The sequence below is a fragment of the Fragaria vesca genome, linkage group LG4 (assembly GCF_000184155.1).
Source record: "Fragaria vesca subsp. vesca linkage group LG4, FraVesHawaii_1.0, whole genome shotgun sequence".
Classification (NCBI taxonomy): Eukaryota; Viridiplantae; Streptophyta; class Magnoliopsida; order Rosales; family Rosaceae; genus Fragaria; species Fragaria vesca.
In genome coordinates, this window is record NC_020494.1 from 11,875,771 (window position 1) to 11,903,575 (window position 27,805).

General features: G+C 39.1%; 6 protein-coding genes across 7 annotated transcripts; 2 read left to right on the forward strand and 4 right to left on the reverse strand.

Annotated features, from left to right (window-relative positions):
- The first annotated feature begins 1,223 nt into the window (after positions 1-1,223).
- Positions 1,224-3,924, forward strand: LOC101297052 (probable polygalacturonase-like). The gene is made up of 7 exons (XM_004296833.1): positions 1,224-1,520; positions 1,978-2,295; positions 2,399-2,519; positions 2,608-2,782; positions 2,866-2,936; positions 3,271-3,812; positions 3,901-3,924. Exons 1-7 carry the CDS (start codon positions 1,509-1,511, stop codon positions 3,922-3,924), a joined length of 1,263 nt encoding a protein of 420 aa, XP_004296881.1. The 5' UTR covers positions 1,224-1,508.
- Positions 3,925-8,095: 4,171 nt separating this feature from the next.
- On the reverse strand, positions 8,096-9,356 carry LOC101297341. The gene is made up of 2 exons (XM_004296834.1): positions 9,266-9,356; positions 8,096-9,169 (listed from the first exon to the last, which is right to left on the reverse strand). The coding sequence occupies exons 1-2, from the start codon at positions 9,354-9,356 to the stop codon at positions 8,355-8,357; spliced, it is 906 nt and encodes a 301-aa protein (XP_004296882.1). The 3' UTR covers positions 8,096-8,354.
- Positions 9,357-11,757: 2,401 nt separating this feature from the next.
- LOC101297632 (major allergen Pru ar 1-like) lies at positions 11,758-12,489 on the reverse strand. The gene is made up of 2 exons (XM_004296835.1): positions 12,195-12,489; positions 11,758-12,066 (listed from the first exon to the last, which is right to left on the reverse strand). The coding sequence occupies exons 1-2, from the start codon at positions 12,376-12,378 to the stop codon at positions 11,768-11,770; spliced, it is 483 nt and encodes a 160-aa protein (XP_004296883.1). The 5' UTR covers positions 12,379-12,489; the 3' UTR covers positions 11,758-11,767.
- Positions 12,490-13,743: 1,254 nt separating this feature from the next.
- LOC101297925 (major allergen Pru ar 1-like) lies at positions 13,744-14,976 on the reverse strand. Its single transcript, XM_004296836.1, has 2 exons — positions 14,642-14,976; positions 13,744-14,396 (listed from the first exon to the last, which is right to left on the reverse strand). The coding sequence occupies exons 1-2, from the start codon at positions 14,823-14,825 to the stop codon at positions 14,089-14,091; spliced, it is 492 nt and encodes a 163-aa protein (XP_004296884.1). The 5' UTR covers positions 14,826-14,976; the 3' UTR covers positions 13,744-14,088.
- Positions 14,977-16,556: 1,580 nt separating this feature from the next.
- LOC101299668 (major allergen Pru ar 1-like) lies at positions 16,557-17,299 on the reverse strand. Its single transcript, XM_004298102.1, has 2 exons — positions 17,161-17,299; positions 16,557-16,864 (listed from the first exon to the last, which is right to left on the reverse strand). The coding sequence occupies exons 1-2, from the start codon at positions 17,297-17,299 to the stop codon at positions 16,557-16,559; spliced, it is 447 nt and encodes a 148-aa protein (XP_004298150.1).
- Positions 17,300-18,260: 961 nt separating this feature from the next.
- On the forward strand, positions 18,261-20,410 carry LOC101298215. Of its 2 annotated transcripts, XR_184483.1 has the most exons (3): positions 18,261-18,575; positions 19,586-19,793; positions 20,020-20,410. XR_184483.1 is itself a non-coding variant. In XM_004296837.1 (2 exons), the coding sequence occupies exons 1-2, from the start codon at positions 18,416-18,418 to the stop codon at positions 19,780-19,782; spliced, it is 357 nt and encodes a 118-aa protein (XP_004296885.1). In that variant the 5' UTR covers positions 18,261-18,415; the 3' UTR covers positions 19,783-20,410. The 2 variants fall into 2 exon arrangements, 1 of the variants encoding a protein (XP_004296885.1); XM_004296837.1 differs by having other exon boundaries at positions 19,586-20,410.
- Positions 20,411-27,805: the final 7,395 nt, after the last annotated feature.

Sequence of the window (27,805 nt, forward strand, 5' to 3'; positions counted from 1 at the left end):
TAGTTGGCTGGGGATAGGGGGGGTTTGATTTTTGTGATAGGTTTATTGATGTAACGGCAGTTAGTTGATAATTTTACTTATATACCCTTAAGATTCAAATTTGTGGCTGATATTTTGCCACGTGGCGAGAACCCCATATTGGCGTACACTACTCTGACGTAGTCCAACGCTTTCCCATAAAAGCCCCCAAAAGAAAAAAAAACCAAACTAAACAAAAAAAAGAATTCAGCAGAATAATTTTTAGAAAACGCCACGTGTCATGTGGTATGGTTGTTGTGTTCTGGCCAGTGATTGACGCCCAGGCCAGGCTAGCATCTTCGGCCATGATTGACTGTGGGCCCCGCTCTCGCCCCCTTCCTCTCTGTCAACCCACATGCGGTCTCTATGCCCCATGCACTCCTTTCACTTATTTTATTCCTCTCCCTCACCCGCGGGTGCACGCCCCTTCCCGTACAACCTATCCCGATCATAACTTCCGATGATCAACGTAACGAGTTCGAACACGTTTTGTTCGTAATCGATGATCGGAATCATTATTCATCGTACAAGGACTGTTATATTAAAGAAAACTCATCAATTCAATTGCGAAAGCGTGACATCACGTGAATCAAGTAAAATAACGGTTCATTACGAAAGCGTTAGATATAATTAGATTACTAATATCTGATTTGATCAATGTGTCGACATAGAAAGTCCATCTATGAAAAAGCTTTAAGTTAAACATGATATATTGACCGTACCGTTCCGATTAAGAGAATATACAAATAAGAGAAAGTTTGGATCATCGTCTCTAAACGCAGAGGCTCTCATTTTCGGAACAAAACTAGTCCAACCTCACCAAGTGGCACCTCTACTACACAAGTCACCATGAACACCTCGTGACATTATCACCGCTCTCCTTATTTTGTTATTGTAGCGAATAGCTTTTCAACAACTGTAAGCAAACAAGGACGCTATTACACCACCACTGCTTATCAAAAAATTTCCCCTAATTTCTTTTTTGTTTTTCAAAACTATCTCTCTTAAATATTACAACAACAAGGTTGTCTTCTTCTTCTTCTTCTCCTCTCTCTCATGGTGAGGGCCGTTTCAAACTAAAATTTGTCGGCGAGAGACGTTATTAATCATAATTTATTAAGGGGGTAATTGCAATTTAGTGGGCAATTAAATTAAATTAAATTTGCTTACCCTTTTATTCTCTCTGCTTCACCTCCTCTGTTTTCGATTTTGATTTTGCATGCAAGTGAGAATTGGGAGAGATAGCTGGCATTTCTATAGTGGCACATTTCTTTCCCCCTTGTGCCATTCAATTATTTCTCTCTTCTTCCTCTCTTGATATATAATCATTTATGCTTTGTGGCATTTACACAATTAATGCCAATAACCCACATACTTACAATTCCCATAACCTCTTCTTTTTCTGTGTGCTTCTTCTTCTTCTTCTTCTCTTTTTCTCTGCTGTCTTTTTGGTCAGTGGTGCTTCTGCTGCTCAGAGCTGTGTTTGACTCATGAAGATGCTAGTAAGTACGTTTCTTTTTTCTGGGTTTCAAGTGTTTTTTGCTTTGTCCCCTTTTATGCCAATTTGGTATCCAAAGACTTGATCTTTTGTGTTCAGTTCTAGATTCAGGATTTGTGTTTCTTGTTTCTGCTTTGTGGGTGTTGTGAATTGGGATACCCTTTTGGATTTTACTGGATTTTGGTGGTTCTTTAATCTCACTCTGTATCTTTTTCAGTTTAGTTTTAGTTCACTTCTGTATTATATGCATTGATCATTTAACAATCTATCGAATTTGTTGAAATCTGATGCTGTGTGGTTGACTTGGTTGGTGTCAGTGTGTTCAAGTATTGCAACTTTGCAACTTTGATCCTGTTATGTACTTTGTTCTGTTTTTTAATTTGTACATTAGTGGTCGTGTGAATTTGTGTTTGATGAAATTCATCTGAGAACTAGTGGCTGTCTTGCTGTTGCATTTTCAGGTGGTATTGCTCTTGTTGTTGAGTTTGGGCAATGCAATCAAACTCGGTGGAGAAGACGAAGATTGGCCTTGTGATTCTAAACTGCAATTAAAACCAAGGCCGCATAGTGTTTCCATTTTGGAGTTTGGTGCTGTTGGGGATGGCAAAACATTGAACACTCTTGCTTTCCAGAATGCCATTTTCTATCTCAAGTCTTTTGCTGACAAGGGCGGTGCACAGCTTTATGTGCCGCCTGGAAGATGGCTTACCGGAAGTTTCAACCTTACAAGCAATCTCACGCTATTTTTGGAGAAGGGTGCTGTCATTCTTGGATCTCAGGTACTATTTTACTCCTCCATGAGACAGTTAGTACCGCTAATAATGTGATATTTGCATTGTTTTATTGTTGTTTTTGTAAATGTTACCATGTTTTCTTGCTTAGGATCCATCTCATTGGGATATTCTTGAGCCCTTGCCCTCGTACGGTCGAGGGATTGAACTCCCAGGAGGGAGATATCGTAGCTTGATAAATGGATATATGTTACAGGATGTGGTCATAACCGGTATGCAGAATGTTAGAATTTTCCTTGCTGTTCTGACATGATCTCTTATAGGTATCTAAATTTTTTGTTTCTCTATTTATTGCACTAGGTGATAATGGAACCATCAACGGTCAAGGATCAGTGTGGTGGGATTGGTTTAGCTCTCATACTTTAAACCATAGCCGTCCTCATCTTGTAGAGATAGTTTCTTCTAAAGATGTTGTTGTTTCAAACCTCACGTTTGTCAATTCTCCTGCATACAACATTCATCCAGTCTACTGCAGGTTTGTTAGCTTATGCATTATAGTTGTATTATATTTATTGGTTCAAAGGAGATATTTATGTTTTATAAATGAATTCTATGCAGTAATGTACATATTCACAACATCTCTGTCTCTGCTCCCCCGGAGTCCCCTTATACAGTTGGTATAGTCCCAGGTATGACATCTCTTGACTACTTGTTTTAGAATTCTTGTCAAACACTATTGTTCATGGGTTTTGAGACACCAAAAATTTGCTTGAAAGCATAGCCAGGTTTCAAGATGTGTACATGTTTTTGCTTGTTATGGTGACACCTACAAAATCAAGTAGATGTGTTGGCTAGATTTTGAGCCTTCTTCCCCAAGTTTCCTCTTTAGTCTCCTGAGTGAAAGAGCACCTGAATCATTTCTGTTTTTAGTACAAACTCTTGTTATGCGCATAATGTTTTACCATTCGTGTCTAAAAATGAAATGAGAACTCATATTTACACCTCTTTCTTTGTAATTTTCAGATTCTTCTAATAATGTGTGCATACAAGATTGCAGCATTGGCATGGGGTATGATGCCATTGTCCTCAAGAGTGGCTGGGATGAATACGGCATTGCCTATGGAAGACCAACCACAAATGTGCACATCAGACGGGTCCAGCTACAATCATCTTCTGGTTCTTCTCTTGCCTTTGGTAGTGAGATGTCCGGTGGCATTTCTAATGTGCTTGTGGAGCAGGTCCACCTATACAACTCACTTAGTGGCATTCAGTTTAGAACAACAAAGGGTAGAGGTGGTTATATCAGAAATATAATCATTTCAGATGTCAAAATGGAAAACATCGGCGTGGCATTTGGTGCGTCTGGTCAGTTTGGTTCCCATCCGGATGACAACTTTGATCCTAATGCCCTTCCAGTATTGGATCACATCAGCTTACAGGATGTGATCGGTACCAACATCTCTATTGCTGGAAAATTCACTGGGATCAAGGAATCCCCCTTCACTTCCTTTTGTTTGTCCAACATCTCCTTGTCAATCAGTTCAGGTTCTTCTACAAATTCTTGGGTATGTTCAAATGTTTCTGGCTTTTCTGATTCTGTCTTTCCTGAACCATGTTCTGCCCTTAAGTCCTCACATTCAAATTCTTCCTCAGACTGCTTTTCGATACAGACCTTGAATGGAAAAGCCGTAGCATTATGATAACATTCATCCATACCCAGATTTTTTCAGTCACAATCCATAATGAGGGAAAAGAACCAAAAATTTCTACCGCCAATTACAGTAATTTAGATCACAATTCTTTCCAATAAGACAGTACATGTTCAGATTATTCGTTTCTTCATCGACCTGTGTAGATTTGCACTCTTGCATGTTCCATTCTGCAAATTATTTGTACAGCTTCTTCATTTCTTCATTCATGTGTAAGCAAATTTTGGTAGTGATGGTGTAAGAGAACTTGGGATATATTGTGAGTACTGGTGCTTAAATTTAATTACTCTTTTTCCTTCCAAGTCTGGTGCGGTGTACCATCTTTTATTTGATGTTGAATTGCATGGTAATTAGTAAAGGTGAGAAAAAGTGACATGTCTGGTCACTCTGATGTTACTCTAGCTTTGTGCGAGTTAGATCATTGTTTGTTGCTGTTGGGATACCAATACAATTGAAACTGGGACCAAATCCAGAATGGACCAGCTTGTTATATCATTGATCTTGAGTTTGACTTCAAACTCAAGCCATCTGAAAGTTGAACCGGAGGTACCTAGTTTACGGTGTTGATCAAAGACTTTCAATATTGCCGGGCATTGGATCATGATGCAACTATTTAGAGAACAATGTTTAAGCCTTTAAGGAGACACCAAAAACACAGAAAGGGGAAAAAGTTTACAAGGCAAGAAAATATGTTGGTTTCAACTTCTGCAACAAGAAAAATACACTAAAATGAGGTAAGTCAGATTAACTGCGCAGCTCATTAACATCAAAATCCTTGCAATATGCATCACAACTCTCAGTTTTTGATAAGTTTCTACTATGGATTTTTTGCACCTTAGGAGTGAAAGTTATTATTACCCCTGCTTGCAGTCTTATTTACGAAAAGCGTATCCGACCATTTTCCGGCCGTATACGGGTGTTTCCAGCCGATTTCGGCCATACAAGCGTGTACACAGTGGCTTGCAGGTCAGGAATTTGGTCTCGGAAACGCTGGAAACGGATCGAAAACATCTGTAAACCCCCCGGAAACGTATTAAAAAATAAGTAAGATCGAGGGGGCAATAGTGACTTTTCAGTAACTTCCCACTGATTTTTTGCACCTTCGGGATGAAAAAACATTATTATTCTCGCTTATCCAACTTATTTACAAATATGTATCTGACGCTTTTCCGGCAATATCCGGGTATTTTTCGCCTTTTTAGGCCATACCAACGCGTACCCGGTGGCTTTTCTGTTCAGAATATGTTCTTTCAAATGCCTGAAAAGCGTCGGAAACTCGCCGGAAACATATCTGTAAATAAATATAGGATTGTGGGGGCAATAATGACTTTGCATCCCTAATGTTTAGCACTTGAATGAATTAAGAAAGGCGCGCAACGGACGTGAGCTCTCTCACTCACTGCTTTGGGAAGCCGCAAGCCCGCAATGACTGAAGACAAAGCTGAAGACGTGGCGATTACGGCGACATCTTTAGGTTTTGGTTTGTGAAGCGAATTTGAGGAAGAAGGGAAGAAAGGTGACATTTTTATTTCGTTTTTAGTATTTGAATTTCATGTGTCGGGGTTTTGTTATTGATTGTGTTGTTGAAATGATTGGTGCTTTTTGATCAACTTTGTTGACTAGTAGTGTTGATTGTTAATAACAAAAGCGATTAGCTAGAATGTGAAATTAATTTGCTTTTCCAGATGTTGTGTGTCAGTTAGTGTTAGAGTGAACAAGTTTGAACTTTTGGCATTAGGGACTTCATACGAGCCATTTTGTGTTAGGGATCATTGTCGTATGCCCAACACTTCGATAATCAATCTGCATCAGCCAACGTTTATTTGTTTGAAATTTTTAACCTATAACAATCATACTATTTCATCATTCATGTTTGTTACATTGTCTGTTAGGGATGAAATGCGGAAGCTGTTGCTTGTCGGTTTGACTTGTGCTACCCCGGATAGCTCCAAGAGGCCTACAATGAGGAGAGTTCTACAAATCTTGAGTAGTGAGGCTGTGCCGGTGGTTAAGCCGAGTCTCAGTTTCTCCTGTGGTATGTCTCTGTCTCTTGATGACATCGTTTCGGACTGTGATGAAGGCTCAATATGTGAGATTGTTGTCAACTGAAGCAAGAAACATGTTTTCATAGTTGCAATGAAGGTCCTTGATTGATTTCTACACTATTTTGAGCTTGTTCTGTTTAGTACCTTTCTGCTTATACTTACTTATGAGTAAGGTTATGTCGGTTGACATCTACATGGACTATACAAAAGAGTAGCTGCGCTGACAATAGTAGTATTAAGGTTTTGTTGGTTGATAATTTCTCTATTGAAGGTTATACTTCATCATATAGGGTAAATGGTATTGACTCTTGAGTCACTCTATTTCTAGAAAAGTAGACGTGCTGCTCTGAGAATGCAGTCTGTCACCCTCATATGCAGATAACTACCAAGGAAACCATGTACAAATGCTTCTTATAAAAACAGGAACCAATTTCCAGACTTCTTACATCCGATTACTAGATCTCCATCGTATATAACCATCCATAGATCAGTCATATATCCATAGTCCTCCCTGCTGCACTGGAAAATGAATCCTAGACAAAAATACAAAAGCTCGTAGATTATATAGATCACATACAGGTGAACTAACATATTTGTCTGTTGCACATAAAACATGTCTATCGATCACTTGTATAAATATCCACATAGTACCCAACGCATTCGAAACTCCATCCTTCCATTAATACAATCTATCTAATTTGTTGAAATGTGATGCTGTATGGTTGACTTGGTTGGTGTCCGTGTGTTCATGTATTGCAACTTTGCAACTTTGATCCTGTTCTGTACCTTGTTCTGCTTTTAATTTCTGGATTAGTGGTCGAGTGAATTTGTGTTTGATGAAATTCATCTGAGAACTAGTGGCTGTCTTGCTGTTGCTTTTTCAGGTGGTATTGCTGTTGTTGCTAAGTTTGGGAAATGCTATCAAACTCGGTGCAATTAAAACCAAGACCGCATAGTGTTTCCATTTTGGAGTTTGGCGCTGTTGGAGATGGCAAAACATTGAACACTCTTGCTTTCCAGAATGCCATTTTCTATCTCAAGTCTTTTGCTGACAAGGGGGTGCACAGCTTTATGTGCTGCCTCGAAGACGGCTTACCGGAAGTTTCAACCTTACAAGCCATCTCACGCTGTTTTTGGAGAAGGGTGCTGTCATTCTTGGATCTCAGGTACTGTTTTACTCCTCAATGAGACAGTAAAGTACTTCTGATAATGTGATATTTGCTTTGCTTTCTTGTTCTTTTTGTAGATGTTACCATGTTTTAGGATCCATCTCATTGGGATATTCTTGAACCCTTGCCCTTGTAAATAGAGTCATAAGTCATAACTATTTGTTAAATATTTTCATTCTTCCTAATGACACTGCTACATCTTGAAGCACAAACACCTTTATACATGGTATCAGAATTCGCTATATCATTGAACGTATCCATCTTCAATTAACATATGGGATCTTTGTCATTCTTTCTCTGGACTTGAATATCTAGTGATGACAGTTTGCCGTGTCTTTTTCAGTGTCTTTGAGAATCTCAAATGTGGTCAACTCTCCTACAAGGGTTTGGGGATGAATCAGGGAATTAGATTGGGTGGCTGTAAAATCCTCTTAGTGTTCATTTGATGCAACTAGGAGCTGGATAATGTGGTGCATAATTTTTTTTTCTTGATTCTAAATTTCTGCTTTGTGCAAAGTAGAGGAAGATTGTAGGTGTTGTCTGAAAATGCTGTCGGTTTAGTTCTGTGTTGGAGAGAACCTACTAAAATGGTCATTTGTATGGCTTCTGATTAACAGTGGGTTGTATTTGGGCACCAGTTAAAACAGTGAGTCATCATTTGAATCTTTTTCTTTCTTGATTCAGTAGCAACATTTAGGGATGGAGTATTTCGGGTTAGGACTCTAGTGGGGAGAAGAATGATTTACGTAACATGATTTTGGAAAATGTTATTGTCACAGATTGCTTCTTCAGAAACAAAACTTGGTTTGGGAAGGACTTGCTACTTATCAAGTGCAGAAGATAAGACAGTCGAGCCTCATGAGTAGCGAATAATGAAGACAAGTATTTGAAAAATGAATAGGGTAGTAATGGTTCAAAATATAGAAGCTTTTATAGAATTCTATTACATAAAACTGAATTCCAGGTAGTACTATGTATCAAGTTCCCCTAGTGGGATTTAGGATCAGTTCACTCTTCTCTTACAAGATTGGAATCTGATTCCTCCCCTAACAGGCTAACATCATCACATGTTTATTGGAAAATATATCTTGCCACCAAATGATACATCTTTATAGGCCAATATATTCTCCATTAACTTTCCCGCCTGAGATTCTTTAGCGCCCGCCTTCATCACCAATCTCTGTCTACATTACAGCACACGCGTTCGGATTTTCATCGCTAAAAATAGATGTGATATTGCCATTTCCATTTCCATTGCTGCTGACATTGTGATATGGTTGATCCTCATTGTAGTGGTGGTATTGGCTGATCCTACTGTAATGCGTCTGTTGTGGTGGGGGTGGTTGAACATACTCGTATTCAGTGACATAAGGTGATGGCCTGTATGTGTTATAGCTATGTGTCACATAGACAGGCGGTGGTGCATGGACCTGAACCGGAGGAGAAGGAGAAGGAGCCTGGGCAGGGGGAGGAGTTGGTTCCGGTGGAGGTCCTTGATTATTATGGTATCTGTTATAGTACCCGGGGTAGCCATTAGGGTAGCCGTATCTGTAGCCATAATCAGGAGGGTAGTGGTGTATGGTACGAACTTCCCCAACTTCTCTTGGTCTGTGGTGGTACACCGGATGTTGTTGGCCTAGATTGGTCTCAGCAGCCACAGGTGTTGGTAGTGCCTCGGGTGGACGGGGTGGTGGTGCATGTTCCGGTGGTGGCGGGTCCTTTGGTGGCTCGGCTGGTGGAACAGCTTCAGGAGGTGGAGTTGGTTCGGCTGGTGGAGGTGATTCTGTTGGAGGGTTTGCTGCATCGGGAGGTGGTGCTGCGCCCCCTTCAGGGGGTTGTTCTGCTGGAGGAGGAGCAGGCTCTGTTGGTTGCTCTATATGGGAACATATGGTGGCAATCTTCCTTGTTTTCTTTATGGCTTTTACTATCTTCTCTGGATCCGCCCACCCTATTATTGTCAACTTCTGCTGAGGGAAGTCAATGTAGAGATCATATATACCTGTTCAAAGATAAAAAAACAGTCTTAGTTCATCAGAATTAGATAGCAGCAAAGAGTGAAGGCCTGGATTTTAGAGTTAAGATCATGAATGCTTACCACTGATGCCATGTAGTGCTTTCTTAATCTTCTGTACACATCCATTGCAGTCCATCCGGACATGTATCTCGGTAATCCGAGGTTTCTGCATTCGACAAAGGAACTACGTGGTTAGAGATTAACGTTGATGCATAATTGCATATATTATTTGTTACGTATTTGGAGCCATGCATGCATACCTCTAATTCTGGAACCATGGCTGGAGAAGAGAAGAGAAGCCAGGAAATGTGATGAGGAGGGTGGAGAGCATAAATGAAGAATCAATAGGTGGCATTTTATTTGCATGCACAGGTAAGAAGGAATAATTGGAAGGCAAAAGATGTGGGACATGAATGGAATCATTCAACTTTTTCTCACACAAAGATAGTAATGTTGCAGCTTGATTAGCCTCTTCACAAGTCATTGTCAAATCCTGAAAGGAAAGAGGGAGGGTCGGTTTTGTATGGAATGTTGATGAGGCCAAAGAGAATTTGCTTTACTATGGATGAACGTCTATAATTGAAAGGATGTCTTTGAGCTCATTAGGATATCCAAAACCGACCCTTTAAAAGAATTAAAGTGAGATCAAGTTTGTTTATTTCAATCAGTGGTTGTGGGTGGCTTTTGAGGTTGAAGGAGATCCACTATTGTGGAATCCTTTTGTCACAAGAAAGATCAATATACACGTATGAAAATTGTGTTGAGAAACTAGGGCTGGAAGGCATATAAATTCTGCTTTCATTTTAGTCATAAAGGGTGATACAGATTGGAATTCAGATTCTTTCAGACAATGTGTACACAAAAGCTTTTCATGAGTAAGACCAACAATTTATGCCAATAATAATAATCAGTGGTGCTTTAGCATTGTGTCACGCTGGCAACAAATTGGTTGAATGTTTTCGCTTGATATACATTGTCGACTGATTTTCTAATGAGGTGACACCAACAGTTAAGTGGTGCTTACTTTAGCATTGCATCGCGATGTTTTGGCTTGATATACATTGTCGACCTTATTTCTAACAGTTTGAGGTTTTAGGATTCATAGCTATATGAACGGTACACAATCCCTAGATTACAGAAGGTTTGAGATTTGCAAGTTCGCCTTTTACTTGTCTTCACTAATAGGAAATCAGAGAATTCACCATGTTAACTTGCAGGATAGGGCTGCGCCTAAACTACGTTTGTTGATCTGTCTCTTCGCGTGAAGGAGGAGAGAACTTAGTTAGGCACATTTAACAATTCATGAAGAAGTATTTGATTGATTTTAGAGGACATCTTGTACTTGGTGATTCCTTTTACTGAATAAATTGCCTGATGCTTTTGAATTTCAATTTCAGCCATTCTTTATAGTCTAAAAACAAAAGCTATACTACAATGTATTGGGGCAGGGCCAGACTAGCCCCAGCTCAAACCATCCAGCACCTTCCAAATATTATCAAGTGCAATTCATATAACTAATCATGTATTAATTTCTTATTAAGTATCTGCATTTTGACCAGAAAAGCAGGTTCTTGGCTAATTGAATCTGTTTAATTTGTCATGGTAAAGAGGTTCAGAAGTAGAGCTTTGAGTCTTCACTTGTAAAGTTGATTACTGTTTGTTTTTGGCCAAGGTTGGGAAGATTTAGACCTCACAGGCTCAAATCTGCAAAAGATCTGCTTGTTTTAAGTGTATCTTGCTGGTCCTGCTTAGATTATATAATTTATATTTCATGCAGATATTTTGGTTCTGGTATTTTTCTATTTGAGGCTTCAATTTCTAAAATGAAGGACTACCAAGCAGGCGAGCAACTTGAGCATGCAAACAAAAAAAAACTTGACCAAAATCTAAAAGCTCAAGGTGTTGTGTACATTCTTTCTTTTTGAATATAAAGATTGAAGCAGGAAAGTTTTTCAGGACCTTAAAGAATATACAGACTGGTTGGCTATAGATTGGAGAAAAAATTGACTAGTTTTCCTTTGACTGATTGATGATCGAGTTTGCTTTCAAGTTGAAAACAAGGTCCATTTCCTCAATGAAAGAATAAAACTGACTAGTGTTTCATGCTTTGTTATGTAAGAACAAGTAATCTTATATCGCATTTGGGTATTTTCTTGGAATTGATCTCTTAGACGTGCTTGACTTTTAATCCTAGTCGTGTATTATGAATTTAAGAGAAGAAAACGATGAATACGTAATTTTTTGACTGTTTGTGAAGTTAATATCAAGAGTTTATAATCTTAAAATTATTTTACATGGGTAAGATTGATCCAAACACATTCAACAAAAGAAATCAAGGAGTTAAATTCATATGACAATGAAAGATGGCACCTTTCCCATTATTGATTAGTGTTCTCAGTTTGCAATAGAAGTCTCACTATATTCTTGACTTATGAACTTTTATTATATATGATGTGTTAACCCTTGTTGAGGGTTTAGAAGATCGAATCCTAAGCAATACAGTTGCTCTGAATCTGTGACATATGCATGTATATGTGTATTTGTAACTATAAAAAAACTGGAGGGTCAATCAAATGATCCAATTCAAGAATAAACATTTGGGTTCTCTACGAGGAAGGTTTCAACTACTTCGTAAATCCCCATAGCACTATTCTTTCCTGCTATAATCTCCTCTTCCTTGACCTCAGCTTCTCCAATGGGGTTGTAATTACTTGTCATCTTGCAGATAGAGCTCCCATCACTAGCTGCCTCAAACTTGACCTCATAGCCAATAGACTCAAGCTTGTCACCTAATGCATCTCCCTCAATCATAGTGTACTTGCACACAAAATTGTCCTGGTCGAGTTCATCGATTCTGTGCTTGACGTATTTGAAATGGCTACCTACAATATTGTAATACCAAACAGAGCTTTCATCAATAGAAGAAATCAATATAGGAGAAACTGCAGAAGTAGTGAGTAGTAGCTAATAGCTAGAGCCTAGAAGGCTAGAAGTAATGTATGTTTCTAACCTTCTGTGAAGTTGACTTGTTCAATGCTTCCTGCTCCGCCATCTCCTTGAGTTACCTCAACGCTTGCTATGAATTGGGGCAACAGCTTTGGGATCAAGTTCTTAGAGTCTATGATCAAAGCCTTGAACATGCGCGATGGGGCAATCGGGCACAAGAACTCCTGTGAAATGCTTGTCACACCCATGATGATATGTAGACTGATTGTAAAAGGATGATCTAGATAATCAAAACCTGATTATATATAGGAACTGGTTGGAAACTAAGCAGTGGTAGTACATATATATACAGATGGAAATCTATTTTAGAAAGATTTTCAAAGCTTTGATCATAGACTTGGAGCTGTAGTCATAATAGTTTCAAAGTTGCTTGGCCGCTTAGTTGGAACTTGGACTTATGAGTTCAAACTTCAAAAATTCTCTAAAGAAAATACATGATTTGGTGTTTATAAACACATGGGCGGCGCTTACAAGAAACAGTAGCATATCCTGGGTACGAGGACGAAGTTTTGTAGCTCATCTTTTATTCGACTCTGTGAGCAAAATTTTAGGCTGTGAACATTCATATCCCACATCGAAGATGAGGACTATTCTTCTTGTCTTATAAACCTGGGTAGCTGAATAACGCGTAACACCACTGGACAAAGCGATTGGGCTATGATTCTTGATCAGGCCCAGGAAAGTCCCCGGGCCACTATCTGCAGAGATGCAGGCCTGGAAACAGGTAAGCTCTGTTGAGTTGGAGTCCTATCGCTTAATGTGATGAGGCTGAGACACGTGTGGAGCCTTAATAGGCTTCAACCCAGAGTATCTTGGCCGAGTGTACAGTTATTCGCTTGGTCCTTTGGGCTAACTGAACGGGGCTTATGATTCAGTGGTGGTAAATTTTTTAGTAGGGGAGATCAGGTGGTAATTTTTTTGAGGGGAGAGATCAGACGGATCCGGTCATTCTCACTCCGGAATTACAGAATGAAGTAGTTACGTCGAGAGTGAGGGCATGGTGACAGCTGGATTGCACTCACCTGGGGCCGTATCTATGTGTCCACGTGTACAGTTAAGGGGTGCTTGACGTCGCTGAGAGCTGTGGAACACTCACACAACGCTTAACTGAAGCGTTTGACATAGGTTCCACCAACATTTTCCCCAACTTCCCAAAGTAAGGGGAATGTCTTGGTTGAAGAGTTTCATGCAAAATACAAGTAGAAACGCTTGTTTGTTAAGCGTTGGTGTGTGCGTGTTCGTGTTCATGTTCGGAAACACTTGCTTCGTTCTTGCTACAAAATATAGTTATTCGCTTAGTCCTTTGGGCCTTTGGGCTAAATGCACAGGGCTTATGATTCAATGGTGGTAATTTTTTTGAGTAAGCCCAAAGCGTTATGCAACTAAAGTGAATAGGAGGTTGGAAGAAATAAGACTATTCATTAGTGAATTAACAAATACAGTAGGCTAATTTGAAGTCAATAGTTCATGGTGTACTAGATCTTTATACATCACTATACAAGATAGGAGGTTTGAGAGTTAAATCACTAATGATATATTTGGTTTTAAGCTTCAACTAGTTACAGAGAATTATAATGAATTGCATAACCCATCCTAGACATAGGTGCATCAATTAGTTTGGATTCCAATAAATCTATCTTTTATATTGGCTTTGTCCATGAATTTGGATGAACTACTTTTACATTCCGAAAGATAACACAGACCCAGATTAGATCAGAACCAGAATCATATATAATCACAATCTTGTAGATCACAACAGGAAAATACAGAATATAAAGTACAAGAACAAAATTAAGTCTGGAAACAAAAACATGAACAACAGTACATGTTAGATGTATTGTTCACAGCATCATAATTCCCACAAATTAATTTCTACAACTTCTTGAAATGTTTTACTTTCAAGTGTATGCACGAGGATGAGCCATTAGGTAGGCCTCTAGGACTTCATACATCCCAATGGCTCTGTCTTTGCCAAGCTCAATGTCCTCTTCTTTGATCTGAATACCATCTTTGGCTTTGTATTCACTTGTCAAATGACATATACATCCTCCCCTGCCATACCCTTCAAACTTGACATCATAGGTAATGTACTCAAGCTTGTCCAGCAAATGTTCTGCTGCATCACTTTCAATGAAGGTGTACCTGCACATCAGATTCTCCTTGTCCAGAGCATCAATCCTGTGCTTTGCATATCTCATAGGACTAGCTGCACATCACAAACAACACCAAACATTTAGTTACCTATTAGACTAGTTCTATGACCAAAGGATGCAAATATTTCCAATTTAGTTCATTCCGGCATGAAACTCTTAAGTTGGTATCTGAAACTCGATCAGTCGGATCATTAAAGGGTTTAAATGCTTATATGAGTTGGATCTGAAGCTAACCCTTTTGAGTATATATGAAACATAAATGGAAAAGTGAAAGAGTTGACTTGCTGATCAATAATACCTTCAGTGAAGTTGATCTGTTTGATGGTTCCAACTTCTCCTTCACCTTCCAGGAATTCGATACTTTTAATCGAAGAGAACATGAGCTTGGGACAGAGGTTGTGAGCATCAAGGATCAAGGCCTTGAACATCCTTTCTGGAGTTACCTGAGTGATAAACTTCTGACTGATTTTGGTGATCCCCATCTTGGCTCAGCTAGCTTCTGATCAAGACTCTGATTAGAAATACGGATTTGAAGTGTATGAAAGATTGGATGATGATGTTTCAGAAATGATAATATGAAGACTGAGACTCTATGCCCTGGCGGCTTGGTATGATGGTAAATTTGATGTCTTTGATATTTTAGGAGGGGGAATGCTTTATATGAGACGTAAAACATGGACCAGAATGTGTTCTAAAGTGGACTTTTCAACACGGCTATGGATGGTTCTATCTTCTTTACAAAACCAGATGGGAGGTGACAAAGCTCGTATTTAAAATTAATTAATAACATATATTATGACTTAAACTCTTATAAATTTATAGAGAATATCTTATATTTTATATGTGGGATTAATATCTCAATAGAAGACATGAAATTTTCATGTAAAATCAGATGGGAGGTGATAAAATAGTCTGGTTCATATTTAAAATTAATTGACAATATATAAAGTGACACAAACTCTTATAAACCTATAAAAAATGTCTCATATTTTATACGTGAGATTAACAGGAGGCATGAAATTTCCATGCCCTGAAAATACTCTTTGCCTTTTTTTATATTAACCAGGAAGACTAGCTGACATGGTTTTATGGGGTTTAAAATGAGAAATCAAACGTGATGATCAAGTTGTTTCATGTTCCCACCAGTACCTAAAGAACAACTGGATCAGCTGGATATCGTTCATTTCGTTTTGCAAGCGAGAACCATGAACCTTGTTGTCAAATTAGTGGATCCTTGAATTGATTATATTTCTAGATGAGTTGGGTGGAATATTATTTTCAACTTGTTGTCTTTTTGCTTCCCAAGGACTTCTACTTGAGATTTTCTTTCCTTTTCTTTGCAGCAGAGAAAGAAGAACCAGAGTTGGTATTGCCCATCTAGTAGGAGCCTTAAGTTAAGGAAAAATATTTTTCAGCTTATTTTATTTTTTGATTTTATATCTACATCTTAATGAGTAAATTATTTCTATAAATTTCAGCCATATTGAAAATCGTTAAAGCATTTATAAGTGTGATTTACCAATTATAAACTTGAACGGTTCATGTTTGACAGATTTGGTTCGTCCATTAATTTGATCTAGTTTGTTACTTTAACAATCACTAATATAGCTGAAAATTTATAGAATTAATCTACTCATATAGACCTAAAAACTGAACGGATGAGATGCCAAAATGTGATCGAAAAATGGATCTTTTAAACCATAAACTGAAAAATCTTTGACTAGTCCTCAACTTAAAGGTCCTCGTTAGAAGGGCTCCCTTGTTGACATAGCCAGAAGTATACAAATTGGTTTTTGGGGGGTTTAGGCTTTGCGGGTGTATCTGAGGCCAGGAGGGTATTCAACTTTGGAGACATCCAAGAGATTTATGAGATGATGTATAGGTCCAGAAAAGCACTAGGATTTTACTTGGGTGTGTCCAGAGCATTTTGTTTAGCTGTTCCTTGTTCTCTTTTTTCTGCTGAACTCTTTGATTGAAACCTTCTAAATTCTAATTCATAAAGCGCTGAGGTATGAGTCCAGATGATCAAAGTTCAGATTTATTATAGTGAAAGTGTTTCAATCACGCATAACTGCATTGCCATTATATCAAGAGGCCGATAAACCAAAGCCACACCTATAAACATGACAGACTCATAGAAATTTTCTTTGAACACCCCTCTCAAATGAATTGTTTTATTTTTTAGGAGCAATCTACAGATGAAATGTTTGATATCAAGTATCATTATAGACATCTGGGTTTTGGAGGAGGTAGGCTTCCACAACTTTGTACATCCCCAAGGCCTTTTCTCTGCCAGAAATCATGTCTTCGTCATTGAGCACAATGTCACCTTTGGTGTGGTATTTGCTCACCATCCTGTTCTTACTGCCACCTTCTGGTGTGGCCTCAAACTTAACCTCATAAGAAATAAACTCAACTTTCTCCATTACCGAAGCATCTCCTTCAATCAAGGTGTAATTATACACATAGTTCTCATCATCCACCTCATCAACCCTATTTCGCACAGAAATGATCTGCCCACCTGCATAAAAGATAACATGTTCATGCTAAGAAACTCCACAAATTTTGTGTAAAATCAAAGTGTGGGGGTAAATGTTCATTTGTCAAACAGCTAACATGTTAATGTTGTTAGACTGTGAATCTGGCACGACATGTTCAACAACAGTTTACCGAACAAAATGTGTCATGCCGGACTGCCTGAGAAGTGAACAACTCAGGTAGTAGTTAATTTATCTATTAGCAAGCTAGCTGTTTATAACATTATATGCATGCCTTCGGCGAAATTGATCTGCTTGATGCTTCCTGCTCTTCCGTCACCTTGGATGGTGTCGATGCTCTTAAGGGCATCAGGCATGAGCTTTGGGACAAGGATGTCAGCATCAAGGACTAAGGCCTTGAACAACCTGCATGGAGGGATTGGGGAAGTGTACTCATCTGTATAGGTGGTCACCCCCATAGTGAGAAACCGCTTGTATAGAAATTAGAACAGCTTTGGTCAGTGAAGATGGTGATCATGGGGTAGTATATGTAGGCTCAAGACTAGTAGGAGAGACATTAAAAAATTCTTGTTCCAGAAATTTGTTTCGGTTAGTACAAGGCCTGACTTATGTACAATCTGTCTTGATGTGAGTTGAAAGGGAGCCACTTCCAAGGTTCAGCAAAGAGAAAGAGACATTTATACATGGAATTGAATTTGTTGCAAAATTCTCTATTCCTGTGTAGGGCTAGCTGCACTTCTTCACAGTTTGCAAAACTGCAAACTAACAATATATTCATTCATAGACCCGGCCTCAGTCCTCGCATATAATTATATTCTATTTGATTCCGAATATTCATGGTCACCTGAAGACAAATTGAATGAATATGAATATTTGGAGTACAAAAGAAAAATAATTTTGTTGCACCTATGAGTAGATTAGTTGGTGGATCATCTTGATCTATGCATGCTGGCCAGGGCCATCCCTATATGAAACGAGGCCTGATGCGAATTTTGAGGTCTTTCAAACTTAATCAGAAACTATAATTTGAGAGTATGACGTATAGAGAAATCGGATTAACATTTTAATTAGTTTTAGGCAAGGACTAAGAAAACATAGATGAAACATTTGCAGCATAGCTAGGTAATTTGTAAAAGAAGTTTTGACAGTACCGGTACCTCAACTTCTGTGCGACGGTCAAAGTGGTACCTAGACTTTAAAAACTATTAACGTGATACCTAAACTTTGTTTTTGCTACCAAAGAAAGGCCTAAGGCAAATTTTCGTTACGGTGCCGTCTGTTTGCTGACGTGACCAGCATCGGGTCCACTAAAAAAAGGGCAAAAAAGACATTTTACACAAACTACACCCTAATCGAGTCAAAAACGACTTTTTCTCTCACATCTTCTTCACCTTCCTTCTTCTTCCCTTTCTTCTTCTTCTTCGACAGAGAAAGAGACGAGACGGCGAGACCCAAGTCTGTGTGAGACTCCCAGATTCCCTACAAATGGGGAAAGGTGAGAAAAGCCTGCACCAGCAACACCTCCAGGATCAGAGTCACCAAACCCTCGATGCTTCTGGGTTCATTTGTCCCGAATGTTCCAAATTCTTGAACAGAATCGCCCAGGAGTTCAGCTTCCGATGCGTCTTCGTTTAATTCTCGGCTTCTCGGTTTTCCTCTCCGGGATCTTGTGGATCCTTCCTCGCCATTCCGTCAATTCTGGGTTCGATGCCAAAGAATCGATTAAGCTCGGTGGTAGGTCCACTTATTCCTTTTTCTTCTGTATAAATCGGTTCAATTTTTCTTTTTTGAGGTAGTGAGTATGTTAATTTTCGTATTTCTGGCATGATTTTATGTATTTTTGGGGATATTGGGGATCTTCATCGTGCTGGTGTGTCAATATTGGTTCAGTGGTGGTTAACCTAATTATTAGGGGTTTTTGATGCTTTTAGAATAAAATGAATTTGATGATTGTTTGGGTCTTGCAATGTTCGACTCACCCGGCTATATATAGGATATTGCCTTGTCACTTGTTTTTTTAAGCATTGCTTGCGTTTCGAGGATATTGTTATGCAGCTTTTTCATTGTTTCACCTGCTTGTTATGCAAATTAGAACCTGAAAAATTTGGGATTTTACTTGGCTGTCAGAATTTCATGTACCTGTCAAGAATTAGGTGTCACGTCCCCCAACCGCACTAGCCATGAATGTGGCAACTGGTGAGAACCAATAGATCTCGGCCTTATGTGCATAATCCAACCCATCGTAATCTATGTGTTAATCACCTCAAAATATCAAAGCTAAGCATTATGATCATAGGATATGATTAGTTTGACACAAGCTGTTAAATTTGTCAACTTGTAAATCTGTAAACTAAGATGTCCTAGTACAATGACCTGTGTTGTCTACAAAGGCACTGAATTATCCTGCCAAAAGTTCCTTCAAGCTTCTAATCACACCTTCGTATGGGATTGGATTCATTTTACATTGTTGGATTATCATTATTGTTCATGTTGAGGACCCTAGAATAGCTAATATGGCAAATGACTAGACCAATTTGTTAGCATTGCTGCAGAACTAATTCAGCTCCATTTTAGTAACAAGTTTGCTCCTACCATACTATAACAACTCTGGAAAGAGAAGAATACCAAATTCATAAAAGTTTTCTTTTTTTTTTTTTTTGCATAAAAGCCCTTATATAAGATTAAAAGAGTAATTGGTGATTGGCTTTCAAAATAGTTATTTTTGATATATTTTTGTTGCTCAGATGCAGGTGGCTATTTTGTCAATAGGTGGCTATTTTGTCCATGCACCAAAATAGTGCATCTAACTGGACTGATGTGGTGTTTGGTGTCTTCTGATCCGGTGAATGTTCCGATACTTCCAGTGTCCATAAGTGTGCTGAGATCATCTTTGGTTGAGCTGTTCCTTAAGCAATCAACGTTTGGACGACATGAACGTTAGTTGTCGTTGTGGTAATCTAATTGATCATTGCTTTAGAATGTCTTTCCGTTTTGTTTGAATGCTTTATTGCTTTAAGCCACTTCACAACACAATGCAGTGTTTGCATCTTTTTACTATCCTTTCATTGACATTTCAGGAGTACTTTGGTTTTAGGAATATTGCTGAAATGTTTTGTTAACTGTTGGAAATAATGTTGTTGTTGAATTGTGTTGGAAATGTCTTGTTTGTCTTTCACAGGTCCAAAGGGCACCAGCCCCACCCAAGGAATCAAGACCTATCAAGGACCAGGTCATAAAGTCTAGAAAGGGATGGAAGAAAATGAAGTTGGCAATGGAGGGTAGTTCTACTGGAAATGGTAGTGCATCAGCCGGCCTCAACACAGCCTCCTACTCAAAGCAGCCAAAATCATGGAGCAAGGGGTGCTCAAAAGTGAATGTGCTGGCTTTAAATTAGAGAAACATAATGTGTACTTCATCATGTTTTGGAATTAATTTTTTGCAAACAATCTGGTTCCTTGAGTTTTTGGAAACCAATTAAGCTTGAATCTAATGCATAGTATGTTTCTCATGTTGAACTGATGTTGGTTTTAATGGTTTTAATTCAGTGATATTGGCAGACCTTTTGGTTCTATGTTTGAATTTCTATGTTACATTTTCAGCTATTGCATTGCATAGTATTTATTGTCAGCAGATAAACACAACAGTAATACCTAAACTTTACTAAACTGATCAATGTGATACTTAAATTTTACTGAACTAATCAATGTGATACCCAAGATGAAAACCAAATATTCAATTTTAAAGATTTTGGAGGGAAAACGGTTTTGGAGAATTAGAAGGTTATTTTTGTTATTACACCTTTTTTTAGTGGACCTCATACCAGCCACGTCAACAAACTAACGGCACAGTTACGGAAATTGGCATCAGGCCTTTCCTTCGTAGCGAAATAGAAGTTTGGGTACCACATTGATAGTTTTTAAAGTATGGGTACCACTTTGACCGTGCCACAAAAGTTGAGGTACCGGCGGTGCATTTTTCTCTTTGTAAAACTTAGAAGACTATTCATATTGCCAACTTCCTTTTCATCCAGCTTTCTATCTACCTTCTCTTTTGGGGTTTAACTATATGTTTATATGCTGAATCAGAATTATAGGAGGCATCTTGGAGCTTGAGGCCTAAGGCGACAGCCTTGGCCAAGTTGGCAACAGGTAATAAGCTCCCCTTGTTGAAAACTTACAACGATGGAGACAAAGGGCTCCTTTAGCTTCTGCAAGGCTTTTATAACCATTCGTGCATGAGTGAAACTGTACGTGAGACTCTAATACCTCTTACAATCAAAGGAATTCTACCTAAGAAGAACTTGATTAGCTACATAAGTCATCTTAGATATTTCGATCCATTGGAATCTTTTCATTAATTTTTTTTTTCCATTAAAGGCCATATTTTTGGGAGCTTTTAGGAGATGAAGATAAATACTAATCTAACCATGTTGGAGACATGAAATGTCTAGTAGAAAACCAAATGGAATTCATTCATATCATACATTTTAAAACGAGACCATAATTATTAAGTTGGTAAAGAATATGAAAAGACAAGCTTCTCTACAATTGACGTATCCATCGACCTCCCTTCACATTGCTATATTTGTGCTACTGTTCTCCATCTATCTATCTGATCTTTTTTTGTTTGTCAGAGTTTCTTTATGTAGAATATTTGTAAATATTTACTTTCCTTGTATGTGTAGGTTAAATATTTTTGTATAGATGTAGGAGATATATTTTCTATTAGCACTACAGTTGTATCTCTATATAAACCTCTAATATGGAGAAGAATATACATTGAAGCATTCCAAATCATATTGAATCCTTATTTTCTACTTGGCATCAGAGCCAATCAAACTTGTATCTTCCGAAACCCGAAACCTGAAACCTGAATTTCGATTCATAACACCAAAAACAAAATCCGCTGCGTACAAACAAAAGCAAACCTTTTTTTAGTTTAAATGGGAGATCAAATCACCGAACCTGAAAACCCCTTTGCACTCATGCCTCCGGTTGTCAACCATTATCATACCACCACTCAAGACAACTCGGCCTTTCCGACCAGTGTTGCCTTGAATGAAACCAATTATTCAATATGGGCACCTCTTATGAAGATGAGGATTGGAGCACGCGGTCAACGGAGCCAAAGTCACACCAGATGAGAATTCGCCTGAATTTGAAACTTAGACCACAGAGAATGAGAGAGTAAAAATTTGGCTCATTGATTCCATGGAGCAAGCACTCATCAATCGATATATCCGACTACCAACAGCCAAAGATGTTTGGGAAGCAGTTGAGAAGACCTTTTATGATGATTCTGATGAGACTCGAATCTTTGAATTGAATAAGAAGCGCTTTGCAGTGAGACAGAATGGTCGGCCTCTTCCTATCTATTATAATGAATTGGTGGGAATGTTCCAAGAGATCGATCAACGTATTGCCTCTCAAAACAACACAGTAGCTGGAGTTATTCAAGAAACGACCACTATGGTGCGTATGCGAGTTCACATGTTCCTTAGTGGGCTCGATTCAGAGTATGATCAAGTCTGTGGTGAGATCCTTCGTAAAGACCCAAAATTCACCTTGGAGCAAAGTTATGCCTATGTTCGAAAGGTGCATTCTGATTGGCAAGTTATGGGACATGCTGCTGAGTCTTCTGTTATGGTTGTCCAACGCAAACAGGGTCGTCCTCCAGGCTTCTCAAATGCTCCACCACGTAGCTCCCCAGCAAAACCGAATCCTTATGCAAACGTCAAGTGTCCGGTTTGTGGAGACTTGGGTCATAGCAAGCGACGATGCTATGAAGTCATCGGTTACCCAGATTGGTGGGATTTCACAAGAAGACCCCGAAAGAATCAAGCAAATGCTGCCTTAGCTACTACAGAAGAGGAGCAACCATCCAATGCAACCGCCAATGTCGTAGAAACAGGTATAATCGGTAAGGTATCTAGGAATAGTTCTTGGATTATTGATTCAGGGGCGTCTGACCATATGGTTAATGATCCTAGCCTCTTGGAAAAATTTAAACCCTCCACCCAAAATATTGTTTCTACTGCTGATGGTACTCCAACTTCGGTCACTGGAGAAGGCTCTATTGTCCTCTCCAACACATTAACCCTTGATTCTGTTTTAGTTGTCCCATCATTAGCATACAATCTCCTCTCAGTTAGCCAAATCATTCAAGCATTATCATGTATTGTTACTTTTTATCCCTCGTTTTGTGTGTTTCAGGACATTCTAACTCGGCGGGTTCTAGGTTGTGGTACTAGAAAGGGAAAATTTTACTACTTGGATCTGACAGAGCAAGGAGAGCAACAGTTATTGGGACAAGTGAATCAGGTCAATGGAGTAGAGAATGCAAAGGCAGCGTTATGGTTATGGCATAAGCGATTGAGACATCTATCTTTTAGTTATCTTAAAAAACTACAACCTCATTTGTTTTCGGTTGTTAGTGATTCAGAGTTTTGTTGTGATGTATGTGAATTGGCTAAAAGCCATCAGATTTCATATTCCCCTAGTCTTAATAAAGTCCCATTCCATTCATGAAAATTCATTCTGATGTTTGGGGACCTGCCAAGATCTCTACTCATTCTGGAGCTCGATATTATGTGACTTTTATTGATGACTGTACTCGGATGATATGGGTATCTCTCATGAAGAATAAGAATGAGGTTTGTTCCATATTCCAAGAATTTCACAAGATGGTGTCTACACAATATCAACAGGCTATTCGAGTCTTCCAATCTGACAATGGCGGAGAATATATTAATGGTCCTATGCAAAAATTTATGCAAACTCATGGAATTCGACATCAGACTTCAAATACATACACTCCTCAACAGAATAGATTGGCAGAGCGAAAGAATCGACAGTTGCTTGAAGTTGTCTGCGCATCCTTATTTGGCATGAATGTATCTCTTGAATATTGAGGAGAAGCTTTGAAGTCTGTTGCCTATATCATTAATCGTATTCCTTCTCGGGTGATTGAATTTCAAAGTCCTCTACAGCAACTTCAACATCTTTTTATAGTACCATCATTGCCAAACTTGGAGCCCCGTGTTTTCAGATGCGTAGTATATGTTCATATTCCCAAGCAACAACGAAGCAAACTTGATCCTCGTGCCAAATGGTGTATCTTTCTTGGGTATGCCGAGTTTCAGAAAGGCTATCGGTGTTATGATCCTCTCACCGACACAATTTACATGTCTCTTGATGTTTCTTTTCGAGAATCTGAACCTTATTACTCAGGGGGAGCTTCGACGTCTTCTCTTTAGGAGGAGAGAGGTTATGAAGGGAATTCTAGACATTTATTTAAGTTTGAGGAATTTGAAGAGTTGGAAGCTTTGGAGTCCAGATTCAGAATTGACAAAGCTACAAAAAATAATGGAATTGATGCACATGACACAGATGTCAGGGAGGCAGACATGAGGACCCCACCGGCTGCACATGACGCAGATGTCAGGGAGGCAGACAGCGTGGACGTCTCTTCAGGCGTGGACCTCTCTGTTGAGCCGTGCATCTCCCCTGAGCCGAGCTGACCAAGCCGAGCTGCGCCCTTACCCGAAGAAAGCAGGCCTGGTCGCATCTGTACTGAGCCGAGCCGACCAAGCCGAGCTGCGCCCTCAACTGAAGACATTAGGCTTGGTCCGGCTCCGACGCGTGTCAACAACGACACTGGTTATGCAGATGAAAAGGCAGCAGTCCTGAGTCCCACAGATTTGACAAAAAATTGTCCCGAAAATGCTTCGTCAGATGTTTTCCCTTTCTCAGCACCATCGACTAAAGAATCTGCCGCGAATGTCCCTGCTCAGGTATCTTTAAATTTAAATCAATTATCTGAGGTAGATAATATTGTATCTAGAAAGTCACAGAGGATTACCAAAGGTGTTCCAAAGAAACAATTAATATGAATCTGACATTAAACCCAAAACTAAGTATCATGTAGCCAATTACATGTCTAACCATAGATTGGCCGAGTCACACGCCCTTGTCATTAATCAATTATCTAGTGTTTCTATTCCTAGTAATGTACAAGATGCAATGGAAGATCCCAAGTGGACTCAAGCAATGAACAAAGAACTAGAGGCATTACAGAAAAACTCAACTTGGGATATTGTGCCTAAACCAGTTGGGAAAAAGACCGTTGGATGTCGTTGGGTATTCACTGTAAAGTTGAAAGCAGATGGGATCATTGACAGGTATAAAGCACGGTTGGTTGCCAAGAGATACACCCAGCGGTATGGCATTGATTATGAAGAAATGTTTGCGCCTGTAGCAAAGATCAGCACTGTACGAATCTTGATTTCACTTGCAGCAACTAAAGATTGGCCTCTACGACAGTTTGATGTGAAGAATGCTTTCCTTAATGGAAACTTGGAGGAAGAGGTGTATATGGACATGCCACCAGGAATCAAAAGTAGATCGTGCGATGCCGGCAAGGTTTGTAAGTTGAAGAAGTCCTTGTATGGTTTGAAGCAATCTCCTAGAGCTTGGTTTGGAAGATTCTCCAAATCAATGAAGATGTTTGGTTATAGACAAAGCAACTCGGATCACACTTTGTTTATCAAACGTAGTCAGGGTAAGATCACTGCTCTGATTGTGTACGTTGATGATATGATTGTCACAGGGGATGACCCAAAGGAGATGGAGGCTCTACAAAAGTACCTTTCAAAGGAGTTTGAGATGAAGGACCTTGGACAGTTGAAGTATTTTCTTGGAATTGAAGTTGCAAGGTCAAAGCAAGGGATTTCTTTGTCCCAACGTAAGTATGTACTTGATTTGTTAGCTGAGACTGGAATGCTTGACTGCAAACCAGTTGAGACACCAATTGAGATGAACCACAACCTCGCCATCTATCCAGATCAAGTCCCGACTGATAAAGGAAGGTATCAAAGTCTAGTAGGGAGACTTATTTATCTTTCTCATACCAGACCTGATATTGCTTATGTTGTGAGTGTGGTTAGTCAATTTATGCATTGTCCAAGTGAAGATCATATGGATGTAGTGTACCGTATTCTGAAGTATCTTAAGATGACACCTGGCAAAGGCTTGTTGTTCGAAAAGAAGGGTGAATTGGAAGTTGTAGGGTACACCGATGTTGATTGGGCTGGTGATAAGACAGACAGACGATCTACATCTGGGTATTTTACATTTGTTGGAGGAAACCTTGTAACTTGGCGTAGTAAGTAGCAGAAGGTTGTTGCTAGGTCAAGTGCTGAAGCAGAATTTCGAGGTATGGCACATGGAGTTTGTGAGATGTTATGGATTCGTAATGTGTTGAAAGAATTAGGTTTTAAACTCAAACAACCTATGGACTTGCATTGTGATAACACATCTGCAATTGAAATTGCTCATAATCCTGTTCAACATGACCAGACCAAGCATGTGGAGGTAGATCGGCATTTTATCAAGGAAAACTTGGACAGGAAAATAATGTGTTTTCTTTTTGTGTATATAGAAGACCAATTGGCAGATTTCTTACGAAAGGAGTATCAAGGAAAGTGTTTGATGACTCAGTTGTCAAGTTGGGCATGATTGATATCTATGCACCAACTTGGTCATGCCCAACTTGAGGGGGAGTGTAGAATATTTGTAAATATTTACTTTCCTTGTATGTGTAGGTTAAATATTTTTGTATAGATGTAGGAGATATATTTCCTATTAGCACTACAGTTGTATCTCTATATAAACCTCCAATATGGAGAAGAATATACATTGAAGCATTCCAAATCATATTGAATCCTTATTTTCTACTCTCTACTTCTCTACAAGTACATTGTACCATTAGAAATCCAGAATCATGGGTTCAATTATCATTTTCACAGAGGAGTTCACAAGTCCAGTTGATCCAGTAAGGCTGTTCATGGCCTTAGTCCTTGACTTTGACAATCTCATCTCAAAGCTCATGACTCAACCCATCAAGAGCATAGAAATTGTTGTGGACAATGGAGGCCAAAGAAGCATCAAGAAGAAAGGCTAGCTTTATTTATATATGGAATGTATGTGGTTTGAGGAATATTAGTTTATGATGTTAACAGATCAGTTGTGCAGGTAGCAGAAGCAAATACTTGAAGAAGAGATTTGATGCTTTGGTCAATGAAGAGTGCTTGACATATGGTTACACACTGATGGAGGGAGATAAACTGTTATATAAGTATGGAAATGGATTAAAACACAGATGTATATAATGTCAAACAGCGACAAACGTGGCCTGTGGATCATCTTTGTACCAATACTGTTCTAACTTAACCACTTTTAAGGTGTTGGGTTTTAATCACAAAAGGTCTCGGTACAATTATGAATGACCCACCTAGTTATGAATTATATTTTCTTTGTCACTTTTCCAATGTGGGATCTCTCCTCTCCAACACTCCTCTTCACGTGCAACCTAACTTTTAGGTTTGCACATGAAACTGATTAATAAATTGAACCCAGGCCCCATGATAACCAAAAGAACCTCAAACTTCCAATGACAACTGAAAGAACCCCAAACTCGAAAGAACCAAACCAAGGCCATGGCCCCTGAAAGAACCAACCCGGGCTCATTGGAGATGCAACTGCTCATTGGAGAACCAACCCAGGCCCCATGATAACCGAAAGAACCTCAAACTTCCAATGACAACTGAAAGAACCCCAAACTCGAAATCCCAATGACAATTAAAAGAACCCTAAACTCGAAAGAAGCAAACCAGAGCCATGACCCATGAAAGAACCAACCCGGGCTCATTAGAGACGCAACTGGAGAGGGACCCGCTCTGGTACCATGTCAAACAGCGACAAGCATGGCCCGTGGATCATCCTTGTACCGATATTGTCCTAACTTAACCACCTTTAAAGTGTTGGGTTTTAATCACAAAAGACCTCGGTACAATTAGGAATGACCCACCTAGTTATGAGTTATATTTTCTTTGTCACTTTTCCAATGTGTGATCTCTCCTCTCCAACATATAACACAGACAAAGTTTTTCTGTTTGTCACATGGTT